The following is a 26,039-nucleotide window of genomic DNA, read 5'->3' as shown; positions in this document are numbered from 1 at the left end:
CACGCATTCAATCTCATACCATGGAAATACATACCATGAATACAAATTTGGAAAAATAATATTTTAAGTCTCTATTATTCACATGTGTGACGAAGAACTCTGCATACACTCACATAATTACATAGCTAAACTTGAGACCGCATTCACATTGGAAGCACTCTTGGGCAAGTAAACTGGAAGCGCATGTTTGGCCAATCGTGTTTAAAAATTTGTAAATGTGCGTATAAGCTAGTAATGGCATGCCTGTGCGGTTCACATCGATCATCACTGCCAAGCGCATGTTTGGAAAAGCTCGCGTCACCTCTTTCAGGAAACAAAAAGATTGCTCTATAGGCTCACTTTTCTCCAGAATGTAAGGACTCGGCAGCTTTCTTTCCTATCGTTGAAATTCCAAACTTATTTGAAAACAACGATCGCATTATTCAATTTATAGTTCCAGGTTATAATCAAAACAATGTGATAAAAGTTTAGTTGGTAGGTATAAGATTAAAATATTTTGCGTGATATAGTGTTTACAAGAATAGTGTTATAGTAGTGTTAGTGTTTTTAGTTTTATTATAAATAGATTTTTGTTGAGTTTAAGTTGATCTAATACATCAATGATTGTTATAACTGCGCATAGTGCGACTGCACTCCTAGTTCAGTTATGCTTGGCTAATGATACACTTCCATTTAGTTTCTCAAGCGTGTTTCCAATGTTCGGCCTTATTAGTATTATTATCCAATGTTAGATCAGTATTATTTACACTTTGTCTAACAGTATTGATTACAATCATTGTAATTTATACAAGATTTCTTCCTCTATGATTTGTATTCTGAAACGCTTTCCCGCCACTTTCAATATAACATCTGTTTCCTTACTTATTTAACCTCAGCAGTCAGCATTCTATCTCAATTCGTCCGTGCTAAATAAACCAGAGAACACTAGACCAGTGATAGGTTATGTTGTGTGATTGAATGTTTCAAATGTTTGTTTTAGTGCTGTCAGTGTTGTGATTAAATCACTGGTGGATATCCATCAAGGCTGTGTCAGAATGTTATGTTATCTTTAGCAAAAATATGTCACAGTTATTGTTTGTTATTGTTATGAACTAATTACTTAGTCAACTATCATAATTACGCCAGTAGATTATAGTCTATTAACATACCTGGTATTGTCGAAATAGAGATTCTGCATTGACTGAGAAAACTATAGCTTATTTGAATAAAAATCAAAATGAATTCTGAAGAAACAGAGTCTTATCTATCTAGCATTGAGGATTATGTATTTGATGAGAAGAAAGTTGTAAGTATTTTACAAACTATGGCCTAGATAATAGCCTACCTAGTTTATACTAACTTATCTAAGTTTCATTCTTATCATTGTTAAATATTTTGTGTAGCAGTGTTGGGAAAGTATCAGTGAAGTTAATGGCTGAGTTATCAATTATAATTTCAAGTTTAACCATCTGACTGCTGATAGTATTTTCCTTAAACACCAAGCCGGTTTTTTTCCCAGTTTTGCAAGCTATTTTTCTATAATCTGAAAAAAAAAACGTGTTTTACCGCAAACATAACTGTATTTGGTATCATTTTTTTCCCAATGAACAGTATAATAGGCTATAAGGGGAGACTTTAATAAGCGGCCTACACTCGTTATTCGGTTGTTTTGTCGAATTGTTTGATATTATACAACTTCGATATAATAAACCGTACACAATAAGAGTGTTTGTGTACACAATACACAGTTTGAAATTGGCAGACGATATTAGGCCTACTTAATCATAACCATCGATATAATCAATCGATACTGATTAATTATTTTGAACAATTAACTTAAATAATCCATACCAACAGCTGTAAACACTTTTCAAATAATACTAGTAGGGTAATGTAATATTTCAATTTTATATAAGTAACATTTGATTATTAAAAATGGCTGCAAATTTTAGAAAACTACACGACATTGTTTTGAAAGATGATAAGACATGATTTTCATGACTTCAACATGTTGGACTCGTACCGAAAAAACCCATTATGTGAAATTTGTGGGAAAGAAACAACTGTAACTGTGAGATGGGCAAATATGGTCTTCTTCAGTTTTCCTAATTTTTGTCATAATAATTTGTTTGATCACTGTAAAATGTTAAATTCATATTTTAATTTAAAACATATGATTGTTTTTGAGGACTATAGATACTTTTATATCGATTGATAGTCTAGGATTGAGATGCGGAATATTAAGTATTGATGATTACATTCTTCGATATAAAAAACCGGGCCTACTTATCGTACCCTACCCGAATCTCGTTTATTACAATTTTAAAAAGATAAATTTAATACTAACATTACAAAACCAACTAAGGCCTAGACTTACAGATCAAAGAAACCGTACAATATTTATAACTTGCCCAGCTTGATAGAAATGAGTAACAGCTTTTTTTGTGAAATGGAGGAAAGAATTCTCCCCATTGGTTACCAGGAGCTAAACGTACATGTTGAAACCACTTAAACTAATCTCGTCACTTGTGAGAAATATCTCACAAATTTTCCTCATATTCATCGCCATTTTCAGTCTCAAAATATTAGTTACTTCTTGCTGTTTATTGTTTACATTAAAACTGCTATAAGTAATATGGTAGAATCATATGAGGCCTTCGGATAAAAAACATCGAACAATTCGTTAAAACAACTGAATACGAATGTAGGCCGCTTATTAAAGTCTAATCGGCTACAACAATAATAATACTTGGAGTAAATATTTTCATTTGAATTTTTTATAGTGAGTAGAGAATTTTTTTATTTGCATGTAACAAAAGGAGAGGGATGTGCTTGGAAAATATAATTCAGTATATAAATTTCAAATTCCAAGACAGCCAAAAGGTTACAAATTTAGTTTAATTTAAGAAAATGTATAGTTTTGTATTGGAGTCTTTGGGTACATATTTATTATTAGGGCATTATTTTTAGCGCAAAAAATGAAAATAGTACAAGAAGTATGGTTTTCGTGATTAAAAGCAGATAAATTTATAAAAATATTTATAAATTGTATTATCTGTTAGCCTAACTATATTTTATCTACAATAAACTAGAGAACTTTATAATAATAAATATTGTGAAATAACCTAAGGTTTTATTTTTAGTAAAAATCTAAATTTTTGTTATACATTTCTAAATAAAGGGATAATTGCCTGATAAAAATAGTTACACTAATAATGTTTTTGGATATTATAAAATGTTATGATAACCTAAAGGCCACAATTTTAGTATAGTTATACATAGCCTATATATGTAGGCTATAAAGTAATATTTTGTTATAAAACACTTACAAAAACAAAAAAAGTGGGTGGAACTTTTTTTCTGCAAAGACAAAAACAGCAACACCGTTCTAAAATTATTATTCAACAGAACAATAAAAAAACAGTGCTTTGTTCGTCAACTCTTTACCTTTCCAACAGTATATGAATCACATCAATACTTGATATATGTTATAAGAAATGAGATTTAGCAGGTGGTCCGGTATTTATTTACAATACCGTGACCATGAAAAATGGACTTTTTTTCATGGGTTGGGCATTTATAGCCAAGTATTATTATCACAGGTGCATATAAACTGGGGGGAAAGTATATCATTGTATTATATTGATGCCTTTCGGGCATTATTGCATTAAGGATGGAAAATAACCGACAAAATTTTGTCGAACAACACTTGGAGGGTTAAGGATCAGGGGCATCACGTGATCTGGGATTCGACTTTTGCAAGCTCGAGTTAATTTTTTTTCTAAAAGAGCAAGCACTGCGCAGCGGGCAGGCATCGTTGACAGGATTAACGTCATCATTTCAGTTAAAATTGCCAGAGGTACTGTCAAAAACAGAGTTTTCAGAGGATTTCAAAAAATCGTAACTCCTTTGATTTTCGTTGCCGACAAATTTTTTCTTCACTATTGTTTTCAGGAAAAAATTGTAGTTTTCAGGAAAAAAAATGAACATACCTTTCCATGGTCACGTTATTGTAAATTGATACCGGTGGTCCAAATTAACGTATAGCTGTTAATTGGCGTTTAGGGAACAAAAATAAACAATGGATATCCGTATATTTGAATAATTTAAATGGAAATGGTATTTTGGTTATACTTGTGTACTGTTCTTCTTGGCAATCTATAATTTTCAGTATTATTGTGACATATGATTTTTAGCATTATCTGTGTTTGAAAGCTTTTCTGAGTGTTCTGTGGTTAGGGAAGCTAAGTAGAGCACCGTCCAGTGTAGTAGCCTTCAAAAAATGTGTATGTATTATTTTCAAATTTCTTTTTATCCACACCACTAACCTATTGCAATTGTCCTCATGAACAAAACAATAAATAAATATTTTCTTAAAAGATAGTAGGAATTTATGGTTAGGTTAATTTACAATATTTGTTTGCTTTAAGTGGCGTTTCCTTATATATGCAGGGAGCTGGTGGTCCCTATGGGTCCGTATCCTACATTTTTTCAGGTGGAGGTCGCAGCCATTATGGAATGTGCTCGTGAGAATCTTCGTCTGCGATATAGGAGCAAAACGATCAATATTTTCACAGATAGTCAGACAGCACTGATGGCGCTGGACTCTCGTGTGTTCAAATCCAAACTTGTCTGGAATTGCAATCAAGTCGTTTCTTCCCTTGCCAGAATCAACAATGTGACTGTTTTTTGGGTTCCTGGTCATAAGGGGATCCCTGGAAATGAAAGAGCTGATGCCCTGGCCAACCAGGGCTCAGCGTCAACTATGACAGGCCCTCAACTCTTCTACGGTATTCCAAGGTGTGAATCCTTTGGGGCTGTCTCAAAATGGGTTCGTGCTGAATATGAGAGAAGGTGGAGGTTGCATCCGGACATGAGAATGAGCAGAATGGTACTAAAGTCGCTTTTCTCCAGAGTGGCGTCTGATCTTCTCTCACTAAATAGATCAATGTCTTCTCGGGTTATAGGTCTGATCACGGGACATGGTCACCTGAGGAAGCATCTTCACAGAGTCGGCATCCTTCAGGAGGATCCGCTCTGTAGAATGTGTGATGAGCAGGATGAATCTGCCGAACACTTGCTCTTTGATTGCCCTTCAGTAGCAAGGGCCATAGCGGTATGCCATCTTTAGTAGTTTGGACAAGGGTGGTGAATTTCCCCAGGAGGACCTGATAGGTTGTTTTCTGCAGTTTGTGGAACTGCTGAAATCATAGACTGGTAGGCCTCATGGTGTGCTTCCGTGGTGTGCAAAAGGCCCTTGAGGCTTAAGTCCATGGCAGTAGGCTGCCCCATAGAAGAAGAAGTGCGGTTAACCTCTGTGTAAAGCAGTAGGTCCTCGGATAGTGGTAGTCCTGAGCATGTGCGTGATATTCAAGTTGTTAGGTTAAAAGATAGTTCTTTGGTATCATCATAGAAGATAGCTGGAGTGACCAATCATAATTTCAACCTTATTAACATATTCTACTCATTCTCTTGAACAAATTTATTTATGGATATAGGAGGTTGAAATCACAAACAATGATGCTACTGGAAATGGAAATGTCATTCATTATATGGATATATTTGTATCTGTGTTATTCGGTGTTATATGTGTCCAATAGCTTATCTGTAGTCAGTTTATCATCTAGTATTATCGGACAATGTGGATAACAAGTTTCCTGATTGTTGAAACAAAATATGAAATACTGGGACTATTCCATGTTAAATCAACACACTCAATTTACCTCACCATTTTAGATTTTGCTAAAATTTGGTTTACTCATTGTAAGTTGCATTTTGGTATACCCAAATTGCAATGGTTTTTTTATACGTATATATAATATATTGCTCTACATTCAAGCCCAATGTGTGTTGTATCATAATAATTCCAGAATTATATTTTATTTGCTAAATGTAAATTTGTAAGTCTTGGTAAGAAAAATAGAAAAAATAATGAATTTAAATATACAAATTTTGTTTAAAATTTTGCTGATTTCATGTTGGTATTTTTTTTGGGAAAAAAGGTTTTGGCAATACGAATAATTCTATCACATAGTGTAGAATCTATGTTAAGTTTTTCATTGATATACATACATATTGTAAATATTCATTATTACCTGAATAAAGGATGTTGGTATATGATAGTCATACTTGGTAAGTTAGTCATGTTTGTTCTTGCAGGTTACATACAGCTGGCTCTCAAGAACTCTAGGACTCCATGTCAATTTGTCGAAACAGTGAGTTGATAAGATTTTTCTAAATAATGATATCTTCTAGTAGTAATATGGGTTACAAGCTCTTGTTTTATTTTCATTCTCAGAAGTGACTTAAAATTTACTTTATTATATTGTGTATTTTTTCTGAAACTCTTATTTACTACTTTTGTTTTCAAACAATTTAAGAATAATAGAAAACTAGATTTTGAAAATTGGAATCTATCTTCTTTTTTAGGTGTAAAAAATATTAATGTATATACAACAAAATCAAAAAACTAATCAATATAAACAAAAACCCGTGGACCCCTGATGCATGCTTGAGTTTTTTGACATACAACTTCTTCTTTTGTTTACGTTAACTTTAATTATAATATTGTTAGTTTGTTATGCCTAATCGTATGCCTACAGGTTTTTTTTTTACACCTGAAGTAAAGAATACATTCCAACCCTTTAAATGTACATTTCTTGTATGTAGTGATACAATGTACTAACTAATTATTCATACTCTTTTTCTATCATTGGACTTTAAATTACACATGCTTGCCCTTTGTTGAATTTGGTTTAGTCCAATGGTTTGTTGATCACTTTCATGAACTACCACCACCTCTTAAAATCTTCATTGCTCTGAAGTATAAATATAATTTTTAGGGCCCAAAATATTTGTAAACTTTAATTGTAATTTAAAATATTTTCCTAATTCCAAGTATTGTCAATTTTTTAATAGGCCTAATCATTTCATTTTGGAAAATAAAGTCAAATTAGTGTTTTTATAGATCAAATAAAAAAGTGTCTGTATCTTGCAAACTTTATCAACTCATACAAGCATCGTGTTTTGTTATTTGGACCAGTGATTAGCTAATCTATTGTCCCTTGAAGTGTTATATTTGACTTATGTAATAAATACTGTGTATAATATTTTTGTAAAAATTATTGTTATGAATTTAATTACTATAGGAATACAATGTAATCTGAATTTTGTGTTAATACTGTCTTTGTGTCACTTTTACAGATTGCTTTACACATTTTATGAAAATAATCCTAAGAAAGGCGAACTCTGTGCTACATATTTATTAATTGGAGTCTCAAATAATGGAGATACTAACCAAGTTCTGGTAGTTAAAGACAAGGATCTGGAAGAAATTGAGGGTTCACTCAAGTCAGTAACCTCAAAGCACATTTATAGTGTGCAAAAGTGTGTGGAGATTTCTGATTTAAATGTTCTGTACACTGCACAAAAAGAAGAAAACATTGATAACATTTCAAAAGGGTGAGTGAGAGTTATCTACAACTAGTACAAAAGCTTAATACTAGTTTTATGTACTAAGAGTATGACATGTCATAATATTATGACCTAAAAGCGTTCTATAGCCTACTTTCTTCTTATGTATAAACCTAACGTATTTAAAAATATATTCTGCAGTATAGTGTGATAGTATACAATTTTATCTGAAACATGCAAGGTTTCAATGTGGCAATAGCCAAAACTGATGTTATTTTTCACTGATATATCCTAATGGATTCATCAAAGTTAAAAAGTTGTTTTAAGTGGACAAGACAAAATCTAAAAAAGGAAACAAATATTCAGTATATGGGTGAATATAAAGTCAGGACCCCCCCTCTATTTTCTTCTTTAGGTAATATAAGGAGATATCCTTTGGGTAGTGGTGCAATGTGGAAAGGAAGTTTCATTTTATGACATTGAAAATTTTTTTTGTTCCCCAAAAATGCGAAATTTTGGGGGCAACCCAAAAATTTCAAATGTAAACCCCTATCAAGTGACCCCTCATTTTAAAGAGCATGAAAAAACTTAAATAGTAGTGAAAACCAGAGATTGCTATCTCATTCCTAATCCAAAATAATAGCCAGTATTACCAAAACAATTTTAATAACTCACCACGTCACGAAGATACGAAAGTGACAATGTTCCAGCTGCATGATCAGCTGTTGGTGTCAGCTCTACTGTCTATTATAAATAATAATGCATCAGCTGACTCATACTGCTTATTGTGTTCTGACGATTTATTTACATTGAGGTTATGTATACTGATGATAGTCCAGTTGATTTTGATGTGAATATTTCTTAATTTTTTGAAATTAAAAAATGGCACAGAGTGATTTAGAAAGTAATTCATCCAGTGATTTATTTGGAGATTTTTTTTTTTTTTTTTTTCAAAAATTAAGAAATATTCACATCAAAATCAACTGGACTATCATTTTCAAAAAGAGCTATTATTAATGATCAACTTGGATTGAAACAACTGTGTATGTGACATTTAAGTTGTCCAGTTCACATTGTGTCGAAACACAGGTTACACAATTTTATATTCTTGAAATATTTTGGCCTTGCTGTGGAGAGCCGTCTTCAGTCAACAGAATGTAAACAAAAAATTCTAAAAATAAGCATTCATCTGTTTGAGTGAGTTAAAAGGAACAGAGCTTTAATATGATTGCCTAAAGCTTAATCAACCAACTATAATCAATTTTTTTTTTAAAGGAGAAGCCGATCCCCTTTTAAGCCTTACTCTGCCCGTCCTCATGGGCCACTGGCCTGTGCGAGGATCTTATCAAGCAGAATAAGAGAGAGAGTCGATACAGTACAAGGTCGTTGATACTGATAAAAAGTGCAACGGTCACAGACAGGATTCGAACCCGCGCTATCTCTAACTCAGACACAAAGTCCAACGTCTTAGACCACTTTCTATACCGCCGTGTTATATGCTCTCTATAACAGGTTGTCAGCTTTTCTATGATTTCATGCTATCTTATCTGGTGTAGTTATTTTCTTTCTTGATTGTTTCAATGGTTTCTCTTATCCTTGGGTAATATTTGATTTTGTAAGTATTTTGTTTTGTCGTTTGTACTGAATGTTTGGTTTTGAGACTAGGTTCTGGTATAGCTGATTTTCCCGTAACTGGGTGATTTTTGTGACTAATGTGCTCACTCACTCATATAGATGATATCAAATTTGTCTTCCCACAACTACTTGGCATTTCATAGACTCCTGGTGTACACTGTGGAATGGTGTCCTTTACTGGTCTCAAACAGTTATTTACATTCTGAGCTGGCATGAATACAGTTTTGTTACTCAGTTTCCTCAATATCTTTCCCATTTTATTGGGCGTTCCTTGAATGTAAGAAAGATATGTCAGCTTTTGACGTTCTTTGTTTTGACTTTAATCTAAATAATATGGCACATTCTGACACATAATTTTTGTAATTCATTTCTTAAAAGATTTATTGATCTGTACCTGTTTTCTTATATAATATTTTGTATAATTTCCTGTTCTCTTTATTCCAGCTATCTTTATTTGATATATTGATCATCCGATTAATAAATGTATTCCGTACTCAGAATTTCCGGTCTGGATAGTGATGAGACTGGGTATTTAGATACATCTATTGTCGTGTGTTTGTTAATTGCCCATATTCCAAATGTCTTATACTCCTGTCTGGCTTCCGAGTTGTAATCATGTTAAAAATAGTAAACTTCTGTTGTTCTTTTATGGTAAATTTGATATTGGGATTTATGACATTTATATATTGTAGTTACATCAAAGCTGTCTTTCCTGTGACCATAATTTCCTGTAGCAAACATGTAATTTCTGCTTTTTCCATGCTTCTTTCAGGACTACTTTCTCAAAGTTTTCCATCTATAGGTTTACTGCTGTTATAGGTGACTAGCTTGAAGCCATTGTTACTCCATTGTTTGCTCATAGAAGATACTGTCAAAAAAGAAATCTTAAGTAGATTGGAGGCATATTTTTGGGAACTATTTCGATTATTGTCACTTTGGTAAAAAATTATTCAAAATCAAAACTGACAAGCATGTCATTTTCTTATGATTTTGATGAAATGTCTTAAATGTTGTTCATATGAATCAGTCTTTCCCACACAATCAGATAACAATTTAGATACATATTTGGTTACATTATTATGTAAGTGAGCAAACCGAGCTGACAAAAACTCTCTGTAGAAAGCCTTCTTTATGCACTTAGGCAAGCCATATAGTTGTGGTTTTGAGTCAGAGTTAATCAGACCTCTACGTCATCTTATCTTCTATATCCGTGTTGGATGTAACTACTTCTTTTACTAATGAGTTGAAACACTTAATAGGATTTCTAACTTTTCGTAGGGTCTGTCTTGTAGCTTACTGTTCATTTTCTCCTTATAACCACAGAATTATAAACCATAGAAATAATAAAGAAAGAAAATTACTTCAACAAAGAAAGTAGTGTGAAATTGTCAAACAGCTGGTAGCATGTAATAAAGAAGCCATATTGATCATAGTTAGTTGTAAATTGTTTTTCAGTAAATCACAATGATTCTCTGTCCCTTTCAACTCACCTATTATACAGATAAATGCTTGTGTTTAGCAATTTTGGTTTAACATATGTTGACTGAAGATGGCTCTCCACAGCAAAGCCGAAATATTTCAAGAATGTAATTGTGTAAGCTATGTTTGAACACAGTGTATGTGGGAAAACACGTCAGTCAAGACATATCCGTGTAAGCCAAAGAACTAACATATACTACGTATTTTAAGGTGAGTGTAGCAGGTGAATAAGACTTTGCCTTCTTACTAGCTACACTGAATTGAATTGAAGATTTCTTTATTTATTGAGTATGCATTTTGTATAAATCGAATAGCGTCATGAAAGCTATCTACTGGGTGAACTGGTTTCTCCAACTTGTTCTTAGTAAATAATATATTTAATAGTTCTTGGCTTACCAAAAACTTCTACCATTTTGTAATTATATATACATGTTGTTTGTTTTATGTTTGGAAATTATAGGCCAAAAATCAAAGAGATTATTGAATTCTTTCTAATTTTGTGATTACCTGCATTGTAATATTTTGCCACCAATGCCAACTGGTGTTCATAAATAAGATTTGCTCAACACGGTTTGATTTTTAAATTTCTTACACAGACTGTCCAATATGTTTTTGCTTTGTTAACCCTTCAAGTGGCAATCGCCTAAATAATACTGATCTGACGCATGCCCCTTGTGATATTTGTTATAATGCATAGTTATGTTATCATTCCTATCATCGCAATTCATATATCACTGTTGCAATCATAAAGAGTTGCTAATTTCAATAGTATATTTTGTTTTACTATATTTACTATAATGTCATGTTAAAAAAAAGAAATGGTTAAAGTGAAAAAATCGCATCAACTCATATCTTTTGTTTTAACAATATTTGGGCAATTATTTGATGAAATAATTTTTGTTATTATAAGTGGCTATATTTTCCATTTATATTACTTCTGGTTTTTTACTTCTAAATTCTTGATGTGAAGAAATATATGTAAAATCACATAAGTAGTACGCTAGTCCATTATAATATTGTGCAGTGTTATGATTTTTAGTTGAATGCGCTTAATTTATATGCATGTTATTTGGTATAACTTATACACGTGTAGTATTAACCCTTAAAGCGCCGTAAGCGCATATGCGCGCGAGGATCGACTTTGCTCTGAACGCCGTAAGCGCGTAGACGCGCAATATACTTGTTTTTACTATTTTGCACTGTTAGTTCAGAGTTTGTCCGCTAGACTGTGAGGGGTGTATGTTACAGTAGTGTAGCGGGGCTGTGCCACATCACGTGACAATCTTTGTGTTTAACGATCGATACTGAACAGGTTTTTGTTGAACAGCTGGCAGTTTGGTAGTATTGCTCAACGCCGCAAGCGCATTTATGCGTACGTCACTGCCTCGCCGCGCGCCGGGCATCTCTTGTGTTCTTCTTCATATCCTGTTGAAGCAGTGCGATTAGTTGATCGGTTAAACTACTGTGTAGTTTTATGTGTTATATGATCATCTTTTTATGAAAGTTATATATTTTATAAACTTTTGAAATAAACAGTTTCTTGAATGGCGATAAAAGTCTTTTTTCCTCGTAGAAATATTTTTACTCCTTATATTTATAATTATGTATTTTAGCTCTTGTTCCGAAATTCTACATTTATGTTTATTTTTTTTATTTAGGCTTGTTTTTACTCCAATAAGTGTTACAATATTTTATTTACTTCTATAAACATCTGAAAACCATTTTGTAATTATTATAAAAATAACACCCGTTAGAGGACTAAGAATTTGGAAAATTTTGGTTTTCAAATTTTTGGCATGTAAATTTAATTTTTTATTATAACTTTGTATTAAATATGTAATATACTTATTTTCTAGTTCTATTCTAGTACATATAAGCACGCAATGTCATCATTGATATACATAATAATAAAAGGAAACAGTAAGCATGGGGAAAAATTTATAAAGGAGCTGGAACGCTACATAGTAAATCATGTGTATTTTTGGCAATAAATATGATAAAAGATATTTTTTTGTAGTTTCTGTTTTATTTTGTAACCTAAAAAAAGAAATTAAAATTAGCGTTGAGAAAATCTAATTTTAATTTTTTATAATAAATGAGCGCTAATCCAGAGTTTAACTGAAACTGTTTGGCGCTTTAAGGGTTAAAATAAGGATTATGGTGAATTATAAAAATAAATACTATGGTGAATTGTTCATAGCAATTGTAAATATGTTAGAAAATTTAGCCGTTTTGTACTATTTGTGTTTGTGAATTAATATCAAATAGTTCTTCCATGAAACATGTACAATGTTATATATTTTATGAATCTAAATAAAATTGGCATATTTTGGCTACTCAGTTTTTAAATATTATTATAATGAAATAAAATATAAAATAAAACAAGTTGTAAACATTTAGTTGGGGGGGGGGAATTAATTATAAGAAAGCTCTTATACATCTTATTTATCTATATATTTTTTTGATAAAAGTATATTTTAATGTGTATAGCCTAACTAAAAATTGTCCAAATTTATAAATATTTTATTTAAAAATTTAAGATTCAAACACTATATTACATATTTTTACGCACAAATGAATGTAAGAAACAGGGCATTTATGACAGGAAGTTAATCTGATTAGCTGATAAACAAATAATAATATTCTACAGTTTCCTAGCTAATGTTTGTGGTTTTCTACATTATCCATGTGTGAAGCCATGCAATGTTTTATTAGTGTGTTTACTGTGGTTTAGCATTTCATTTTGAAATTTAAAAATAATTGTTACATTGTTTGTCTCATTACTAACACAAGTTGTAACGTTGTACCACAAATTATCCAGGTTTTAAATTGATTTTAACTGTTTTTATTTTTGAGTGCTATACATTTAACTTTTTTTCAGATTATCGTCAATAGATTTTAACTGCAATGAAAGAGACAGTACATTGATAGCAAAACTGAGGTTTAATGCTCTACCCGTTGTGCCTAATCAATCAACAGGATTTGGCAAGAAAACACAACCTCCACCTCCAGCAAACAAAAATAAAGTAAGTTTAGATAATTTAATGCTGGATCTAGCAGTTCTAATTCCTATAATGGCAGGCACTATTTTGCTAGTTATGCACACCTTCATTCAAACCTATGTAAAATGTTTATCATTGAAGTAAAATATACACTATTATATATTTTATTTTTAAGCACAAAACAAGAAACATTTATATGAAGTTGGATTTATTTTTTTTATTGAAATTTAGGTTTTTGTTTTACATTAAAGGTGAAAAAACAACAAGTAAAACAAACAGTATCCAAAAGTAAAGCCTTATAAAAAATAGAAATTTTTTTATTACTTTTCAAAATATACTTACTGTCTTAAAAAAGGTTTTTTTGCTAAACAAAATTCCGCTTTTTCTAAAATTTGTAAATTGTTTTTGGTAAATAGTCAAATGTTGTGTTTTTACAAAAAATTACATAATCACATTTTAACGTTTTTATATATTTTCTGTATGCTTATTATATTTTGAGCACTTTTCTATATTCTAGAGCATGAATATTCTGAAAATAAAAATTATTTGTTTTTTTTTTTATACTTTAATATGTACAAATGTTTGTTGCAAATCCCAATCAGTGCTTTTTCAAGAAATAAAAGTTGTAAAAAACACAAAATATATTGTCAGAAAATGCTGAAGTGAAGTAAATTTATTATAATAACAACACATTGTCTAACAATAATTGTTTGTTCACCTGACTTATTTACTAGGTCACTCATGATGTTCAATAAATAAGGAATGAAATGAAATTTGTAATCTAGGTGTAGGCCTAGTTATAACAATTTGTATATCACAATTTAGACTACAGACCTGTGGATTTCACTAAATTATTGTACAATAAATGAATCACAAATAAACCAATTTTCATGGTATAGTTTATACATACAAGCTTAGAATACACAAATAAAATTTAAGAATACATAATGAGTAATGCTGGTGCTTCAATATGGTAGCAATAGTCCTTTCGAAATTATAAAGTTTGATCACAAAATAAACACTTATAATTTATTTATTCCTTGAAGATATCTCACTTATTGCAAATTTCACAAGGAAAAGTTTGATATCGTTTGATAATAACATTAACATTTTATTAAAATCAGGACAAATTAATATAGCGTGATAGATGCCAGTCTTGCCATCATTACTTTTTTTGACATTTTGAGTTATGTTATCCATCTTCAAAAGAGATGGTATATTAATACTTATGAAAAAACATTTGATTAATTTTGAACCAGAACAGAGTATATCTTGTGTATCAAATAGAAAATTAGAGAACATCTCCCAGAAGAAAGGGATCAGGGAGCCTAACCCAGGAAGATTAAAAACATATGAGGTTTCGAAATAGTGTTTTGATTCATTTCTAAAGTGCAGGAAAAGATTTCTTGCACAAACCAAAAGTCCTTTTACCAGAGATATAATATAAGCAAGTAAACTTTCTGACATTGGAAAAAATTGTTTTGTTAAACTAGAATCATATATGGAATCACATACATACTGTGTGACTAAAAAAATGCCAAGGCAATGTTAAAAAAACAATTTTACTCACATAAATGGCTGTGTTTTTTCAGTGGATTGTTTTTAAAACATTATTGATAATAAATGTTGATAGGTAGATAACAAAATAAGTAGTCTTGTAGCTCAGAAATTGTGATGTGACTGGAGTGTATTATCAAACATAAATAGTAAACCATATTGGTTCTCAAGTTTTGCTTGACTTGGAAATAAGGGGAACTCTTCAAAATCTAATCCAATTTATTTTTTCTGAAGGAGTTGTACAAAAAGTACAATTTTTCATTTTTTGTCAATGATACTGCAAGTGCATACAATGAATTATTTCAAAAGAGTGGATAGATAAGCTGGTTATCAGTATGCGTCATAACCATAAATAATCAATATTACTTAACACGTTCATGACTATGACTTTTTTCTGGACTTTTTTATGTCGTCAAATTTTTCAATAATAATGGCAAAAATCCATAATCACTTTTTTGACGTCAAACGTCTAAGTATATGGTAAAAGGTATGTAGGCTTCACAGTTTTGCACAAAATCAATTATTTCATTGTGTTCTATAATTTTTTTCCGTGTACCCCAAGGGGTACCTACAAAAATTCATTTACCTTAAAAACGCCCGACAGGGTACACAATATTCTGAGGGATTTATTTAAGCATAGATCAAATTTAACAAACCACTAAGACTGGAAAACAATGAAAATGCAATAAGAAAATTCATAGCAATGTGTAGCTTATCGGGCACACAACACGCTTTATGAAAGCCCAACCAGGTTCACGCAGGTAGTTGTGAAAGATTGTGTGTACCCAATGCAGTACACGTCTTCGTGAACGTGTTAGAATGTAATATGAGCATAATAATTACACTTAAAAAGTATTATGATTTATTTATTTTTAAGTTGAACATAGATTTGTAACAAACCTTAAATGTTTGCAGAGCCCGGCAAAAGATGTAAAAGATGAAAAAACTGTAAAAAATACAAGTTCTGGGGAGAGCAAGCAGTCTGAAGTCAAGTCCGAAAGTGAGAAGGTGGTTGTTCCCTCCATGTTTAAAAATAACCCTGCACCTAAAAAGAAAGCTGGAGAAAAGGTAAACGGTTGTGGTTTTATTGAAAAAAAAAAAAAAAACTCAAGGCGATTTAAGTGTATTTTTTAAGAACTATTATTGGAATTACCAAAAACTTTTGCCAAAAATTATGTTACAAATTTTATTGTTTATAACTTAAACTGATTATCCTATACAATCTTATGTTATAAGTAGTTAAATTACTTTCCAAAAATAAAATGTGTATATTGCTCCAATTATCAACTGAATATTCAATAATTCATTTCTTATAGTTCTTTGAATAGTAATAATGAATATTACAGTTAAATACAAATAATTGGATGGATCTAATTTTTGGTGATGGTTAACTTGCAAATGTCAATAATCTTCATATATCTGGCAAATGAGGCACAGCAACTAGTCTCAACAGTGTCTACCTACAAGTTTGTTTAGGATAGAAGAGCATTTAACAGAACTGTAGCATACATATTTTACAAACTTATCTGACTTCATTTCTATACTAATTGTTGGTAGTCCAGTATAGGATTTTTGGATGAACTGTACTTAGACATGTGCAGATGTTGGAATCATACAGCTTTAACTTCAATTATTACCTAAACCCACTTCAGTAATTATGGACCTGTTGTAGTTATAACCATGGGTTGCAGTATCTACAGTGTAACAATGTATGTTTGTTATAGAAACATTAAGGGTGTTTGGAACCCGAGTCTATCAATTTAATCCATATCGATCACAGTATTTACAAATTAAAATACAACTCAATATAATTAAATGTACCCCATAACACTCACAGAGTTTCTCCCCTTCGTTATGAATTACCATGTCAACTTTAGTATATCCAGAAAAATATCATATCTGGATTTGAATTGAGTCTTCAATTTTTGATACAATAGTAGGTAGGATCATTTTGGCCGTTTATGGATCTGAACACATTTACAACGTAAATAAACCTTAATTTTATTGCGTTTATAAATCAAAGATTCAGTTCAACTTAGAGATGCATTAAAAAAAAAGTTAATTGGTGATAGTTGATGATTTAATAAGTTATTCTCTTAATGATTTGTGATATTTTCTTGATTCAAGCATTTCTTCTGTTTTGATTGATTACAGGCAGCAGCTGTGAATAACAAACCTTCCAAAGGAATAGGAGCATTTTTCAGCAAGACAAGTAAACCCATCAGTGAACAAAAACCAGTAGTAGATCAAGAAAAGAACAACAAAGAAAAAGAAGTGGAGACTAAAGAGGAAAGGTTGTCACCACTAAAAGAAAATAAAGCTACATTAAATATTTGTGATCAAAATAAGAAGAATTCCAAAACAGATAGTTCTCCTAAAGAAGCATCAGCAAAAACAAAAAAAAGCAGATGCTAAACCAATTAAAGAAACTAAAAAGGTAATTTTTCCAAACTGATTTATAGATTGACACATTTGGCATCATCAACTTCGATAAAACATGACATTAATACGCTACACACAATCTTAAAGTTACCCTTACAATGTTAGAGGTGGGATACAGTATGGTGTAATGAGACAAGGGTGAGGACATTCATTTGTGGCCGTACAGACAAAAACTGGTTGGCCGTGCACATGTCGTCACTTAGTTAACAATGACATGCTCACTCCCTCCACAATACAATGTTCCGTACTGTTCCTTGCTGTATTTTAACGTAACAAAAATAGTATGAAAGTATTGTGATGAAACATACTTACTTTCTGAATACGCCTTGTATCAACAATTTATTGTTTAGTTTTACTTGATATTTCTTTAATTTATATTTCTAAAATATCTTTAATTGTGTCAAAACTCTGAACAGTCTTCATCTATAAAATGCACACATTCCTTTATAGTAATATAGTATTATACACAACTGCTTAATTTTTGCACTCATTTGTATTAAAAGGAAGAAAATAATAATATAAGAATTTTGCTTTGTAGCAGAAAACATTTATTAGTACATGTTAACTTTTTTTATTTCACTACCTTTTTCTGTGTAGTAAATTAATTTTGTGTTCAGTAAGGCTGAAAATTAAAAAATATGGCAACAAGATTTTCCTCACTAAAACTAGGTAGTTTTATTTTTTTATACATATAGCCTATGTATTTTATTTTGTAATCAATCTTTTGAGAAATTAAACCGCTTTGATCAGGGTACTCAATTTGCAGAGAATTAAATTTTGGTTTCATTCAGTAAAATAAGTTAATATAATCCTGGGTAAAGATGGAATGGTTTGAATATTTTCATGATATAAAGAAATTGGATTGGAACCATTGTGTTTCAATATCAGGTAAAACAATTACTGTAATTGTGTAAGAGAAATATGCTCCGGAGTCTTAGCCAAGTATTGTTTTAGTTGTAATTAACCTAACATGAACTGCTATATCACTTTGTTATTTTAGTGTTCATAATTTTCTTTATTCCTTCTAGAATGATTCTAAACGTTCCACTAGTAAGAAAAAGGCAACCAAAAAAGCAGACAAGGATGAGAAGAAAAGAAAACGCCTTGTCGTTCTTAGTGACAGTGAGAGTAATGAAAGTGAAGGTTTGTTATCAGAATATAAAGCTAATTTTAGAAAATTTTCGTAACACATTTTGTAAACTGTGGTGTTTATCTATTAAAACAAAGGTAAATGTTTCTGTTACGTTTAGAAACATATTTTCTTAGCTTTAGACATGTGTCTAACTGACAAGAATGTCTTGTCATCTTTTGTAACTTATATAAATGTGTATATTATTTCAAAATAACACATGTGAAAAAAAACAAATACCTAAATACCATGTTTAAAATATATTTACTTAATATGCTAGCAATTACAGCTGCATGTGTGACTGTCTCACGTATACAAATTCTAACATACGTCTAGTAGTGCTAGAAACACGAAACTTGCCATGTAGTTGGCTTTTGCCGTAGAACTATCGGGAAAAGTCTGAAAACCGGAATTTTTTAATTCTAAACCCCTTGAAGAAATTCGAAAAAAACCGTTAAATTGGACTATTAAAAAAAAAACAGAGAAGGTGTTGGCAAGCTGTATATGGATAAAAATTATAACATAGTTCTAGAAGTGCTGGAAACTTGAAGCCTAGCATGCAGGTAGTTTTTGCCGTATAACCCATAGGAAAAGTCTATTTCTACTTTTAAAGGAATTTTTACTTTTAAACCCCTCAAAAAAATGTGTGAATTTTCACCCTTGCAGATGTTTCGTTCAAGCTTGACAGTCCACTTTCTGGTACACAAGGCTCTGTACCACCTAAACTGGAGGTCATAGCTCAAATCCAATAGCAGAATCAAAAAGTCAAAATTAAATTTCCTATAGAAAAAGTCCAGTCACTTTTTGTCATATCTCTAAAGGTTAAGCCAAAAAACGCAAAAAACACTCTCAAAGTCAAAAGTTTGGTTAAATCTGCAAAAATTAACAAACTTAGGCTAACTAGGCAAACCTTTTTATATTTATATTTTCAATGCGTTTTGTGGCTTTATTGCTAAAAATATCGTAAAAAGTAACAATTTCTTTATAGTTTCATTCCGATATTTGGTTCTGATATCACAATTTGGTTTTGCTCTCTAGTTCGGCTGCTATTGAGCTTAGGAAAAAGGCCTGCACAGGTGAAAATGAACCCGCCATTTTAATTTTCTTAGGGGTTGAAAAATTAAACTTTTTACTTTTCAGACTTTTCCAGGTGGTTGGTTACATGGCAAAAGCAACCTATGTGCCAAATTTTTAGCCCTTGTAATGTAGGTTAGAATTTGTGAGTGAATGAGTTACTCATGCAACTTCATAGTGTGTGTGTGCGCGCATGTGTGAGTGGGTATATATATAGATAGATATATATAGATAGATTTTAGAATGATAAGTTTACATTAGTTACTTCCTTTTGACTCTGAGAAGGAACAAAACTTTTATAGCTTCAGGGGCAGGTTTCATGTCTTATCATGATACTTATCTCTTTAATCATAATTTTATCAAACTACTCTCTACTCTTTACAACTCTCTGTTCGAGTCCTATCTCAGATATGGCATTGTCTTGTGGGGCGCTACGGCGAGTGGCAACCTGGAGCGTGTTCTCATCATTCAAAAAAAGGTTATAAGAATACTGGCTGATCTTGACTGGAGAGACAGCTGCAGGTGTGCTTTTAAAGAAATCGGAATATTGACAGTCACTAATATCTACCTGCTGGAAGTGATCTACCTGGCATCCTCAAGACAACTGCAGCGCCACATGGATACTCACACCTACCAAACCAGGAATGCCACAGACTTTGCTCTGCCGATTCACCACAGTGGTCGCTTTCAATCAAAGCCTTCATATGCTGGAGCCAAGTTTTTCAACATCCTTCCTGACACAATCAAGAGAGCTGACCCAATTATCTTAAAGAAAAAACTTCAAGCTTGGTTGCTCCAACGACCGTTCTACACCATAAATGAATTTCTGGACTGGCCAAATTTTACTATGTAAAGCAAGTTCTGGACTGAAATTACCATAACAAATGTATTGTACTAAGTGACACCATTTTCAATCTTGAAGATTGTAAAATAAAGATATTCTCTCTCTCTCTCTCTCTCTCTCAAAATAAAAGTTAGATAACAGGATTGGGCCCTCAAAGTCTAATCTTGTTTTATTATGTGCTATCACTGCCTTTCCACCTTTGATACATAACAAGTGGAAAGTTTACTTGTACTTGTACTAGAGCTGTTATGTTATATGTTAGGAGGTTTAATGATGTGATTGTTATAGAGTGGATACCTTTAAAAAAATATATTGTACAAAAAGTATTATTATGGAGGGGTCATAAAAGAAGACAGCGGGTAGAATTTGGGGGAAGGGCGCTGAAATAATTTCTTACGTTGAGTTTCTATTTCAGATTGCCTCGGTTCTATAGCATTTGGTAACGTGATCTCTAGTAAAGAGATTTTATTACTTTCTACTTAAAATATAAAGGTTAATGAGATGTAACACTGTCAGGCAAAATAATTTACTCATCCTCATGTATAAAAACAAAGAAATGCAAGTGTAACAGTTTGTTTTTGACAATGGAAAGATTGTGAAGGAAACAGGATTTTTGCGAACATTTGCCATCGTTCAGTGATACAAATATTTTCTTTGCAAACATTGTTTTACACAAATTCAATTTCACAAAAATTGTGTCACTGATTTATTGTATTACTAAATGATGACAAATGTCCGGAAAAATCTTGTTTTGTGAAGTGTAACACACCACAGGTATTCTTTTCATTGTTCAGAAATCCTTATAAAACATAATATAGATAGAGATGTATCATAGTTTAACACATTGACTGCTTCGGAAGTATACTAATACTATCTCCACTGTCCTAAGGTTGGTACATGTACTGTGCTGCAGAGAAGGTGTTAAAATCTTATAATCAAGCTAGATATGTATCATAGTTTAACACATTCACTGGTTCGGACACATACTGATACTACCCCTACTATCCTAACGTTGGTACGTGTATTGTGTCACAGTGAAGGTATTAATATGTGAATTAGTCAAGCAGTGGTCTTCAAAATGCAATAATATTATATCAATGTTTGGCCATTCATCTCTGTTGTGCACCATAAAAACTGTTTATATCCCTCTACAATCAGAAAATCCATGGAATCTAATGATGATGAATTATAAAATATTCATAATTCATAGTATTTAATATATATAAAATATATAGTTGTTTTAGTAAAGATTTCGAACAAGTTCAGAATAATTAAACATCTTAAAAAAAGCAAACATATTATAGAGCATATAGAAGAGCTTTCTTAGTCCTTTCAGTCAATACTACAAGACTAGACTAAGAAGTAGTGATTACCCTCTGAGCTGAGTAGGACTACGTTGCTGACAAGAGATAACCCAAGAGCAAGTTCTAATCGTTAACACTCGAGAGTAAGTACCCCGACCACAAGAGACAACCTCCTACTTAAACATGGACATGTTTTTCCTCATGATTCTGCGCCAGGTTATGAATCATCAAGAGGAATCTTAGTATCCTTTGGCGTTGGTCACAGATAACATAGTTTGTCTGTGGAAACACATTATTGATATGTTTTAAGAATTATACTTTATGACTTATAAAATTGAAATTTAAAATTAACCCTTCGCGCGCTGTTGACAAATATAACCGCCAATATTTACTTTGCTAAAAACGCTGTTGACAAATATATTCGCTTTTAAACATTGAGGTTATTATTGGGAGTAAGTAGTTCCCAGTTTTGCCGGAGGAGTGCAGTAACTACTGGAGCATATATCCCTCAATAGAAAAGCACAGTAATAGTTGTCCCCGCCTCCCGGTTTTTATCCAAGCTGCAAAATGGCGGCGCACTACCCATGCCACTGCCTGTTTTGCCAGACACTAGCGCTACTGACGAAATAACTCGCCGGTTTAGTTCGTTCGCGGACTGCGAGTGGAACTGTTGTGTTTACGTTGTCAAATTGGTTTTTGACATATTGGGAAGATGTGTTGTGTGTACACGCAACGGTTTACGCAAGGAGACCATTTACGTGTGCGAGACATGCACCGCCCAGCCGAACCTGCACCCGGATAGGTGTTTCAAGACGTACCACACGTTGACGTTATCTTGAACACCGTGATGGCTAATTTTAGGTCTTTTTATACCCATTAATGTTTTATTTTAATTGTATTATATACATACTATACATATAATATACTATAATATAATATTATACACGATAGTAAAATTTCGTTCAACATTTCGTTAAATTTGGTGTATTTATACTGTTTTATAATTTAAATAAACGTATTAAAAAAATTATACTTTTTTCGTCCCCAAAAGACTTTTTATATGGTAACAAACTCAAATACAACGTTAGCGTTGACTTTATTGAAAAAAAATGTTTGAGGTATATGTAGCGTTTGGGTATGGTGCGTCCCAAATTGCCGTAGCGCGGGAAGGGTTAAAAATAAATATTGTTTGAATGTGTGTTAGTTATATATTTAAAATGAGACAAACAATTCTGCGGGCAAAAATAAAGACAGCAGTGTTTGATATTTAACATAAGTCCTACGGGAGAAAAATCAAGGTTATTACACATAATTTACATCACATGAAATCATAATAACAACATGATGATGTCCCTATAGTTATTTGGTTCATTTTGCATTATATGAATCCTCATCCTTAAGCTCTCAATATTACATGAGAGCTTTCATGTTATGTAAAGGTACTGTTGGAAATCTTACTGCTATAATAATGTAATAAAATATTACCTAAATTTAATCTCAATCAAATATATATTTTCTTTGCAATTTTAATATGTCTTGCTCCTGGACAAGTTCCTAGTCTCCAAAAGGATTTTCATATAGAGCCAGTCATATATAAGTCCAGTTTTCACACTCTAATTTGTTTGTACAATTTTATTTGAAAAAAAAAATGTTGTCATAACGTGTGTAGGAAATATCAGTGCAAATGATTGGATTGGAGTGAGGTTGGGCGGAGAATGAAATTTTCTATAATCATGCAATCAGATTGAAAGGATGATAACGCCTTTGGCTTGCTGTGGATTTTACCTCTAGGCCCCTATTTGGGTGTTAGTAAATTCAAGGGTTAGAAGAATTGGGTTATGTATTTAACACTATTGAGAAAGGTGTAAATGAGGTTGTCTAGTAAATTAATCGTAATGTTCTAATGAAATATTAACCTTACCCAAACGTCTGATTAGCACAATACCACCACAAAACATGTAACAGTTAACTCTAAACAACGTAATACACAAGTGTGATGACCATATCCACAAGTCTAACTAAAGCTAATATTTTTTGAGGGAAATGACAGGTACACTGCAAGTTCGTATAAGCATAGGCAAGGTGCGGCACAGGCAGCCAGGTCTAGCGTGACTTCACCGCCAGCGCTCGGCTCAGTGTGGCCCACCTCCTATACTCTATACATCTTAAGCATGGCCCTCCGAGCTGAGGGACAGGACGTGGTTATAAATCAACGACCTGAGGCAGAGAACAGCCATGGCTATTGTTGTGGCCAATGAGAGGGTAATCATATGAATTTGATGGTGAGCCTAAAGAGTTAATATTTGTTCTCTATGCAAATTCAAGTTCCTGTAGTCAAAAGGATAAAAATTAAGTTTACATAATTTTTCTAAAATTGCTTGCCAATTTTTCATACGTTTTGAGTACCCTGTAACCCCAATTATTCCTTACAACCAATTATACCCATACAAATTTGTAAAAGTATTTCCTTCAACACTGGCCTTTCTATTTGCCTTTTTCTAATATGCACATCAGTACAGTACTTGAAACAAATCATGAACCTTATGTATTTAAATTTATAATCATTTGTAGCTGATGAAGAAGTACAAAGAGAACCAACACCAGAACCTGAGCCTACCATGATACCAGATGATGATGATGATGATATCATTCATGGAACTCCAGAGCCATCTAGGAAGAGAAAGAAGAAACTTATCAGTAAAACATTTATGACACCTGATGGATACATGGGTATGTTTCTTAAATTTACCTTGTGATAGATTATTTTTATTTTTTTTAATTCTTTTAGAAACCCTGTTATGAGTATTTTATCTTAATAGAACACTAGCGTAGTGTGTTAGTTTACAATCATTATAACATTGTTTTTTAAATTAAGTGTTCAGAATTATGTAGGCTACATGTTGGCTGAATATAGTGAAAATGAGCCCTCGACATGCAGTGATAAATAAATTTTCTCTATCAATGTGTCAATCTATTTGTATTAACACTAAGGGCCGTGTTTATGTCTGATTTTTGCCAAACTTCTTATAACATTTTCTCCTATAAATCCCAAACATAAGTTTGTTATTCAGTTCAATTTGACTCAAGGAGACGTAGCGCCTCAATAACAACTACATCCTGCAGTTATTATATAATAAGTATTGGTATTGAAGTGATCTTAATAATATTTGGCTTAATAATGTCATAGGTTATTTCTAAGATCAATAATATCTTATTTCAGTCAAATATTACATGAGGAGTTGAAGTCCTAGGTTAGAAACAATAAATAAAGTGATTGGTCTGAATCTTTTATTACTGGATGGATACTGTCTAAATTTCCCATGAGTATATAGTTTTTGGTTGTGTGTTAATCAGGATTGATTTAAAAAATTTATCAAGAACACGGTTTTGGTAATTTTGTTTGGAAAGAAGCTTTACGTTACTATGATTATTATGGATTGATCCCAAAGTAAAGACACTCCTTAAGGAAAAGAATAAAGCCATTTTAAAATTTCATTTCAAAGTCAAGTCCAATTTCAATCAAATATGGCCAAAGGAGTTTAAGGCGTACGACGGAACCGATGATTCAAGTGACTATTATATTTCTTATTTTTTTTATTCAGGATAAATCAAGTGACTGGTCTGAGCCTGAACCCTTTAAACAACTTGCACTATAAATAAGAGTCAGTGTGTGAGCTTTTATTCTGTCTCATAATGACTAAAATACTGTAGTTGTTTCATCTAAAATCTGATATCACATTTTTCCTTCAAAATACTATCATATGCAATAAAACTCAAGTGACTTATAGGGTTATTTTTTATTGTTAAGTCACAAAACAGCCTCTAAGACAGATTTAATGGATCTCATATTTTGAATGTATATGCCCGCTATGACAAATATTCTGCCATGGTTCTGGGATCTTCATGAAGGTATCTCAACAAGACCGAACATAGTGCATTATGGATTTATATTAACTTGAAGGAAACATTATAATCAAAGATGACTAGACATTTAACCTCTAAAACATAAGGAAAATCACTAGGACAGGAAAGGAAGCCTATACTGCATTTAAATCTAAGGTCATTTTGCAGCTCTGAAGTGATACGATATTCAAAATGAGTAAGATGGGGGATTGGGGCCACCCCCCACCTATCCTACTTAGGTCCCATGGGCCACCTCATCAGGAGAGATAGTGTGCACC

At 32.1% G+C, this 26,039-nt stretch overlaps 1 protein-coding gene across 1 annotated transcript; it reads left to right on the top strand.

The window, feature by feature from the left end:
- Window positions 1–888: 888 nt before the first annotated feature.
- Window positions 889–24,556, top strand: LOC124362770 (DNA polymerase delta subunit 3-like). The gene is made up of 8 exons (XM_046817540.1): window positions 889–1,285; window positions 6,139–6,194; window positions 7,183–7,440; window positions 13,388–13,532; window positions 15,981–16,133; window positions 17,220–17,502; window positions 18,536–18,650; window positions 24,430–24,556. Exons 1-6 carry the CDS (start codon window positions 1,217–1,219, stop codon window positions 17,478–17,480), a joined length of 942 nt encoding a protein of 313 aa, XP_046673496.1. The 5' UTR covers window positions 889–1,216; the 3' UTR covers window positions 17,481–17,502; window positions 18,536–18,650; window positions 24,430–24,556.
- The last annotated feature ends 1,483 nt before the right edge of the window (window positions 24,557–26,039 follow it).

Source organism: Homalodisca vitripennis, chromosome 5 (genome assembly GCF_021130785.1).
Source record: "Homalodisca vitripennis isolate AUS2020 chromosome 5, UT_GWSS_2.1, whole genome shotgun sequence".
NCBI classification, from domain to species: Eukaryota; Metazoa; Arthropoda; class Insecta; order Hemiptera; family Cicadellidae; genus Homalodisca; species Homalodisca vitripennis.
The sequence above is the reverse complement of the archived record's forward strand: the minus strand, read 5'-3'. Positions and strand labels throughout refer to the sequence as shown.

Bases quoted from the DNA above. Each gene is read 5' to 3' on its own strand.
- LOC124362770 (XM_046817540.1), top strand. From the start codon at position 1,217: ATGAATTCTGAAGAAACAGAGTCTTATCTATCTAGCATTGAGGATTAT. The intron at 7,441-13,387 runs GTGAGTGAGAGT...ACTTTTTTTCAG, and splicing joins ATTGATAACATTTCAAAAGG to ATTATCGTCAATAGATTTTA. The intron at 16,134-17,219 runs GTAAACGGTTGT...GATTGATTACAG, and splicing joins AAAAGAAAGCTGGAGAAAAG to GCAGCAGCTGTGAATAACAA.